The sequence below is a fragment of the Mytilus edulis genome, chromosome 7 (assembly GCF_963676685.1).
Source record: "Mytilus edulis chromosome 7, xbMytEdul2.2, whole genome shotgun sequence".
Taxonomy (NCBI): Eukaryota; Metazoa; Mollusca; class Bivalvia; order Mytilida; family Mytilidae; genus Mytilus; species Mytilus edulis.
The window spans coordinates 68,356,692-68,365,791 of record NC_092350.1 but is presented as its reverse complement, the minus strand read 5'-3'; the positions used below and the strand labels follow the sequence as shown (position 1 = coordinate 68,365,791).

General features: G+C 33.7%; 1 protein-coding gene across 1 annotated transcript; it reads left to right on the top strand.

Moving 5' to 3' along the window:
* The first annotated feature begins 456 nt into the window (after nt 1-456).
* On the top strand, nt 457-8,684 carry LOC139482063 (complement C1q-like protein 4). Its single transcript, XM_071265709.1, has 2 exons — nt 457-547; nt 8,213-8,684. The coding sequence occupies exons 1-2, from the start codon at nt 457-459 to the stop codon at nt 8,677-8,679; spliced, it is 558 nt and encodes a 185-aa protein (XP_071121810.1). The 3' UTR covers nt 8,680-8,684.
* The last annotated feature ends 416 nt before the right edge of the window (nt 8,685-9,100 follow it).

Below are 9,100 nucleotides of genomic sequence, written 5' to 3'. Positions count from 1 at the left end.
TACACTCTATGATGGTTGATGTATGCTTATCCTAGGGCTTCAGGAGTTATGAATTATCGCCACTTAACTCTCCGAAGTTGTCCATAAGTAGCCTATTGGATTCGAAAATGACCAACCCTACCCAACATATGTCCTTATTTTTAGAGAATGTATTTTGGTGCCATAGTTTTGTTATTGAGATCAAACACGATTACCATATAGTAATAAAGGTGAATACATAAAGTCACCTTTAAGCCTCTTATATTTTAATAAGTCCAGTGGCAAATAGTATAACTGAAGTCAGGGGAGAAACCTGTTTCTGAAATTCAAGTATACAACATGATGCTTATTCTACACCAAGATTTTTTTCGGATTCATATTTCATAGCATAAACACGCAAAAGTAACATTATAGTTTTGAATATCATAGGTATAAAAGCTGCTCCATTGTACATCACGCTAGAATATTTCAGTCGTTATGTCTCTAACAAACATGTTGATTTCTTGGATTGTTGTCTTTTATATGGTTACCGTTGCAGACGCGACGACCTCGTGCCGAACAGCTGACGGTAAGTTGGTAAAGTACAAAAATGCTAACGTAAAAACAATAATTCACAAATATAATCTTTTTCAAAAATGTATCTGGTACTTAGAAGTATCATAGAATTTACGTCAGGTTTAGATTTTATATTTGGTGATTTCATGGTTAGTTCTAATGACTGATATAACATTAATAGTATACACACCTTGCCACAGGTGGAGCAGGATCTGCTTACCCTTCCGGAGCACCTGAGATTACCCCCATATTTTGGTGGGTTCGTGATGCTTAGTCTTTGGTTTTCAATGTTGTGTTTTCTGTACTATTGTTTGTCTGTTTGTCTTTTAATTTTTAGCCATTGCGTTGTCAGTTTATTTCTTTCTATGATTTTGGCTCTCCTTCTGGTATCTCTCGTCCCTCTTTTATAAAGATATATCAAACTGATAGTGTAATGCAGATTTTGCAAAGGGACAAAAGCATTGTAATAAATGTATCAATGGTGACTACCACCACTTATCCATCTATAGGTGATCCTGGATAGCAACAGATTTATTAATCGAGTTAGATTAAACCTAACTGTTAGGAATAACGACGAATAAAAAAAAAAGATAAATTCACAGGATCGTGCTTGAGGTTTTGAGCTTAGTACAGCCAGATATAAAAACTAGCATTAACGTATCATTGAGAATTGTTGTTATGTCGCAAAATATCGAGTCTCAGACAAGACGTTATATTGAACAGATATATCATGTTAAGGAGGGGTATTTGCGAAAAATACCAGTCGAGAGAATGTTAAATTTCACGAGCCGTAAGGCGAGGGAAATTCATTCTCAAGACTGGTATTTTTCGCAAATACCCCTCAATAACATGATATATCTGTTTAATTACACCGAATATTAATGTACTAAAACGCATTGATGATCGTGACGTTACAAGCGTCCAGTCGGAGAGGGTAAAAAAGGCATATCCTTTTAGCAAATACCCCGGCGGCGTTAAAATGAACGATATTCATTTGATAACAGTAAATTGGTGAAAAATACACTGGCTATTAACCAATCAAAACCCCGGATCCTTACATAAGGTGTAATTACAATAGAAACTCCTCAATAATTCAGTGCTGTGAACTTATCAAGTCAAAACCGTTGATCCAGCATAGATAACTTTGACAATGGATTAACAACCACGTCATATTATTTTGTTGTTTGAACCGATTTTGAGAAGTATGTGAGTTTAATACAAACTTATAAACTACGCTTTCGTTTCCTGGTTACACAAAAAATGTTTCTATTATATTTCTGCTGCATGTGTGATTTATAAGAATTCGAAATTTTCGTTTGTTGTTACATTCGCGAAGCTTTCCAAAATCAAAAGTTTAGTTTTCTGTAAAATGCAACACTCATAAAAAAAACTGTACGTGCCTTCTTCTTACCAAACGCTAGGGAGCAAATATTTTACTTCAAAGGGGGAGTTTTTGCGAAAAGGGCGATTATTTTTTATTTTTTTTTAACGAATTCAAATTATTTTTTTTCAATATTTAACACTATAATGTATGGAGAAAATCATGTCATCTACTTCACCAAAATATTTCCCCCATCAATTTAAGTATAAATAAATAATTATAACCCGTATATTCCCTTTCCCTTGAATTGAAATGGTTGTTCTCTTACAACAGTGGATAGGCAGACATACAAAACGTTTGATATAATTAGGTCTTCCCACTTTTCTGTGGAAAGACCTATTGTTTTTCTTCTGATTATTTTTTTTTCTTCCGCCTAATTTTATTCTTGCGATAAATATTTGTTTCGCAATATGTCTCTTAGATATTTGGTATATGATATCGAACAGTTTATGCGCTTTTGAAATATACTCTGTGTAACCAAATACTTTTCTTTGTAGGAGTTATCTCCCCTAACACTGTTTTCCTTGTGTCCACTACTCCTTCGCAACCGTTAAAGATTACGACAAATTTATTTTATAAAATTGCTCATTATATCCTTCGCATGATTTGTCCTATTTTGACAATATTAACGCTCCATATGAGAGTTATTTCCCCTTATGCATTTGGTATAAATGATATGCATTTCTTTCTTGTAAACCATAAATGATAGAGACCTATAAAGATCTTTTGATTTTGTGGTCCTTGGTACAAAAAAATGCAAATTAGGTCAAGGTCAAGGGTCAAGGTCATATTCTTATTTTTGAATTTGGCTTATTTTCACTTATTCCCAAAAACCGTATAAGATATCAACAAATTATTTTTACTAAATTGTTAGTTGCGACATGTCGTAACACGTAAATTTTGATTGCAAGGGTATGTCGAACGTAAAAGGGAGTTTTCTCCCCTCTTGTATTTAAAAATACGCGTATAGTGTTGTAACTCATTAACCAAATATAATTAAGACCTATGGTCTTTTGATTTTGAGGTCCTTGGTTTATGACCTTGAAATTGATCTCAAGGTCATAGCTTAATTTGACGTTCTAGATTGTGACCTTTGCTTTTACCTCATATGTATTCATGATAAAGCCATGAGACTTTTGGCAACAGGTATCAAATCATTTAACCTTGAAAAAACAACCGGACGTGATCTTGTGTAAACCGGAAGTAGCTTTTGTTGTTCTTTATTAATATAAAAGTATATAGAACCAGATATTTTTGGAATCAGTGTTATGTAAATATTCAAATATTATCGAAAGTAACATTTTTCAAACCGGAAGTAACAAATTATCTCCCTTATTTAGAAAATATTGTATAGAAACCATATATTTTTGGAATCAGCGTACAATAAGCTATCATTTGACGATTGAAATGACATTTTAAACATTATTTTACAACTTTCATATTAAAATACATTGTTTTTGGTTGTAAGACCTGTAATTGTTTTCTGAACAATTGGTTTTTAATTCTTATTATCATGGTTGTAGCATATAAATTTGAATAACTATGAGAACTGAAAGCGTCTTGAAGTAAATTTCTCGGATGTATTGTCTGATGGTTAAAATATCAGCTACTCGACAAAATATTTTATCACTTCATTTGACCTCATTTGCTGTGGTATCTCGACACTCAGGGTTTGCAAAAATCCGGGTTTTATGAGTATTACCCAACACAGTGGCAAGTACTGGCAAAACCCAGGTTTTATTGTGTTTTACCGGGTAATACTGGGCATTAATGGGTTATATAAAATACTGGCAGGAATATTAAAGAGGAGTCAGTGATTAAAAACAAATGCAATACATTCAAAATATTTATAAACATATTTTGATTATAAATAAGTTAACTTGTTTGAGATTCTTATTATAAAAGTGTATACATTTGAGAAAGTATTATTTAAGCAACTCTGCGACACGTGTACACAAAGACACATTATGCAAATATCAATGGCAAAAGCCTTTCTCGTTAATTATCCTCAAAATCTATTATACAACTGTGTGTACATCACTAATTAATAAGTAATTATTCAGATTAGACACATATTTGTTTATATAACAATAATCAGTCTTTTCATTTCTATAAGTGTTAATTACATGACCTTGTACAGTGTTTATAATTGCATTGTGTTTTAAATTTACAATTCACTTAAACATATTAAACACTTCGATAAAATGATTATTTTTCAAAGCTTGGATTATTGAAACAATGCTTAAAAATTAACAAGGTATCCTTAAGTGTATATTATATTTTGTCAACAAAGAATAAGTGGATTGAATTTCAATCATTTTGGAAATGACTCCCAATGGTTACCTGTTTAAAATGTATCTATTTAATTATAATAGTCTATGAAACTACAATAAGTCTTTACTATTTTGGTTTGAAATAAACTTAAAACTAGAATGTGTCGCTCACCTTGGTCTATGTGCATATCAAACAAAGGACACAAATGGATTCATGACAAACTTGTATTTTGGTGATGGTGATGTGTTTGAAGTTCTTACTTTACTGAACGATTTTGCTTCTTACAATTATATCTATAATGAACTTTGCCCATTAGTAACAGAGAACTATATTTGGTAAAAATTTACATAAATTTACCAAATTAATGAAAATTGTTAAAAATTGACTATAAAGGGCAATAACTCCTTAAGGGGTCAATTGACCATTTAGGTCATGTTGACTTATTTGTAGATCTTACTTTGCTGAACATTATTGCTGTTTACAGTTTATCGCTATCTATAATAGTATTCAAGATAACCAAAAACGGCAAAATGTCTTTAAAAATTACCAATTGGAGGGCAGCAACCCAACAACCAGTTGTCTAATTTATCTGAAAAATTCAGGGCAGATAAATATTGACTTGATTAACAATTTAACTTCATGTCAGATTTGCTCTAAATGCTTTGGTTTCATAGTTATAAGCCAAAAACTGCATTTTACCCCTATGTTCTATTTTTAGCCGTGGCGGCCATCTTGGTTGAATGGCCAGGTCATCGGACACATTTTTCAAACTAGATACCCCAAAGATGATTGTGGCCTAGTAGTTTCAGTGGAGATTTTGTAAAAGATTACTTTAATTTACGAAAAATGGTTAAAAATTTACTATAAAGGGCAATAACTCCTAAAGGGGTCAACTGACCATTTTGGTCATGTTGACTTATTTGTAGATCTTACTTTGCTGAACATTATTGCTGTTTACAGTTTATCTCTATCTATAATAATATTCAAGATAATAACCAAAAACAGCAAAATTTCCTCAAAATTACCAATTCAGGGGCAGCAACCCAACAACCGATTGACCGATTCATCTAAAAATTTCAGGGCAGATAGATCTTGACCTGATAAACATTTTCAACTCCATGTCAGATTTCCTCAAAATGCTTTGGTTTTTGAGTTATAAGCCAAAAACTGCATTTTACCCCTATGTTCTATTTTTAGCCGTGGCGGCCACCTTTGTTGGTTGACCAGGTCACGCCACACATTTTTTTTAACTAGATACCCCAAAGATGATTGTGGCCAAGTTTGGATTAATTTGGCCCAGTAGTTTCAGAGGAGAAGATTTTTGTAAAAGATTACTTTAATTTACGAAAAATGGTTAAAAATTGTCTATAAAGGGCAATAACTCCTAAACGGGTCAACTGACCATTTTGGTCATGTTGACTTAGGGGTCATCCATAATTGTCAACCATTTTCCAAAGTGTAAAAAACGTACACTTTTTTCAGACCCCCCACCCTCCCTCAAAAAGTGTACATCAACCATTTTCCGATTTCAAGAGAAGAATCCGTCATTCTTAATAAAAAAGAAGATCCTGTCTATTATATTTTAGTTTAATATAGAAATTTTCATTGAAAAAAAAAAACTAAAACATATCTGACTGTTTTATTTGATGACATCTATCTGTGATGCTTATGTTTTGTCAGATAAAAGAGTTCAAAGATAAGTGTTTCCCCTATCACACAGTGGGAATGGTAACTCCAATAAAAAGGGCACCTAGAGCATGAAAAGATTAACAAAAGGGCACATAAATTATGCTAAGAATCAAAGAAAGGGAAATGCATGGTTATATTGCATTGGTAAAGTATAGACTGACAGTTGTTGATGGAATCAGAGCTCAAGACAGCTATCAATAAAAGTGTAATGTTTTAAAACATTTTGAGTTTTTAAATTTCCCGCCTGTATTTCTATTTAAAAGGTCCCTGTAAATATGCCAATCATAGCACTATTATCGTTTATGTATATATACTGTCCATATATTGGATATTTTTTAAGTTAAGGTTAATTTTCACACCCCAAGGGTGACTGGGGTATAGAAATATGGTCACTTAGTCTTCTCCCAACCGGCAGTAAAACGCTTGCTGAAGTGGGGCGTCCGTTTGGCTGTGCGGGATGTATCAAGTTCGCAGTCACGTCCGGTCAGAAGGGGGACGTTAAATCCGATGCCTCGTGTAAAGAGAGTGCCACGCTCTTTGCACGTTAAGAACCCTTGCAACAACTCTTTGAGGGGTCCGTAGGTGGCCTATTGCAAGGCAAAATTTCTGTCCTTATCCAATATACCCTCATTTTCCAGTGGCAGCCCAAATTTCCCCGACCATCATCCTAGATGGCCTCTATTACAACAACCTACCTATTATATTTATTGTGAACTTGTTCTCGTCTTGAATATGCATGAAATATTTGCCACTGGACGTTCAGCAACCAACAATCAATCAATCAATCATATGGAGGTGCTCCTAATTAAAGGAGGCTTATACTAAGAAAAATAAGTTTACTTCCGGTTTACTGGTTTACTATAATTTTGGAATGCGCTCATTACAAGGAAATAATCGAAGGACCAGTTTAAAATCTTTTCATAAAATGGCGTCTTGTCAAAATCAAAACATTCAAAGAATTTAGTGTTTCCATCAATTTTGTTTATTAAACAGAGCAAAACGATATCGATCAATAAGAAAGCAGGTGAAATTGACGATCGGGGTACTGAGAAATGCTTGCAAACTTTTTGTTTAAATAATTTTACTAGTTCACATTTTTGAAAGATTTAGTTTTCATATGATTTGATCTTTTAATCGTTCAATCCCGATTGAGTAGCATTATGATATAGAAATCAATATCATCAAGTGAAAATAAAAAAGAAGAAATAAGAAGAAAACCACACCCAAGCCAATTCTCGATTTTATAAATCGACTTTCCATACGGAAACGATATAAATTCCGGAAATTAAAAAAAAAGCGTACGGTAAAAATGTTGATTTTTTAACCCCCTCCCCCAAGTGTACGTTTTGTACACTTTGGAAAATGGTTGACAATTATGGATGACCCCTTATTTGTAAATCTAACTTTGCTGAACATTATTGCTGTTTACAGTTTATCTCTATCTATAATAATATTCAAGATAATAACCAAAAACAGCAAAATTTCCTCAAAATTACCAATTCAGGGGCAGCAACCCAACAACCGATTGACCGATTCATCTGAAAATTTCAGGGCAGATAGATCTTGACCTGATAAACATTTTTACCCCGTAAAATTTTCTCTAAATGCTTTGGTTTTTGAGTTATTAGCCAAAAACTGCATTTTACCCCTATGTTCTATTTTTAGCCGTGGCGGCCATCTTGGTTAGTTGACCGGGTTACACCACACATTTTTTAAACTAGATACCCAAATGATGTTTGTGGCCAAGTTTGGTTTGATTTGGCCCAGTAGTTTCAGAGGAGAAGATTTTTGTAAAAGCTAACGCCGGACGACGACGGACGACGGACGCCGGACGCAAAGTGATGAGAAAAGCTCACTTGGCCCTTTGGGCCAGGTGAGCTAAAAATCATATTGCCCAGTTTTCCCATTTCTGGGAGTATTGCCCAGCCCGGGAAAACCCGGTTTTCCGACCTGGGGTTTCCGGGCAGGTAATACTTTGTCAACCCTGTCGACATTATCTTCGTAATGGGACTAACAGCTGATATTTTACTGTATCCATACGCAAAAACCTTACACATGTTACAATCTATAAGTTCTAAACGGACAATTATGTAAAAGGAGAAATATACCGATATTTATTGAATTTTATTACGATAGTGACAGTTGCTAATAATACAATGCCAAATTTCAGTCTTTACTTAGCTTACTAAAATAATTGCATTTGTTTTTATACGAAAGTCTTCAGTGGCGAACGCGATGCATTTATTTAAGAAAAATACCATGTTTTTCATTTTCAATGATGTAAATTAAAACAAAATTAAAATGAAAATTATAATTTTTTTTAACCATTTTCAGGTCAGTATGACGTCACTGTAAAATACCGAGGTAAAAGACGTACGGAATCTCCTAAATCGACAGTAATAGCGTTTTACGCATTCATGTCAAAAAGGATAACAAACCCGGGAGTTGGTCGACGACTGGTATTTGATGTAGTTAAGACAAACCAGGGCGGTGGATATAACAGCCATACAGGTGTTTTCACCTGTCCAAAGACCGGGATTTACGTTTTCGTGTGGGTTATAAGACTAGGTTCTGCATATCATTCCTTTGATTTGATGATTAATAATGCCGTGTTTGGATCCACCTACCTTCATAACCATGGTACCGACGGCAGCGTCAGTGGTACAGTTGTTGCGCATGTGTCGAAGGGCGATAGTGTTTACGTTCGTATGCACTCTATCTTCAAAGGAACAGGTAAAATGCATAGTGATACGCACGGTAGAACAGCATTTTCTGGATGGTTACTGAACTGTACAATTTGATTGAAATAAATGTATTTTTCAAAACAAATTATGTTTTTTACAGAGCATTCTTGCAATACATAGCAGATTACGTTCATTTATTAAATCAAAAATAATGACTCTCGTCAAGAGTCCCCTATGTTTGGAGAAGGGACAGTGACATAACCCATATCTAGTATATATGTAAATATACATGCTTTGTATTTATTTCTACAGTTCAATAGAAGTAAAACATTCAGTTCATTAATATCGAAATGATATGTATTGCACTATTTGTTATCTTGAAATTCGGTTCCTTTATTCTCATCTTTCATTGATAACTAGTTCACACATTGTTATGGTCATGATATCTTAAAGACTTGTTTTTAATCTTCAGAATGTAGATTATTAATTTTTGCAACTTGCAACGCCAATCAGATTGTTTATTTTCAAAACAACAATA

Coding starts and splice junctions, on each gene's coding strand:
- LOC139482063 (XM_071265709.1), top strand. CDS start 457: ATGTCTCTAACAAACATGTTGATTTCTTGGATTGTTGTCTTTTATATG. Junction 548..8,212: donor CTCGTGCCGAACAGCTGACG/GTAAGTTGGTAA, acceptor AACCATTTTCAG/GTCAGTATGACGTCACTGTA.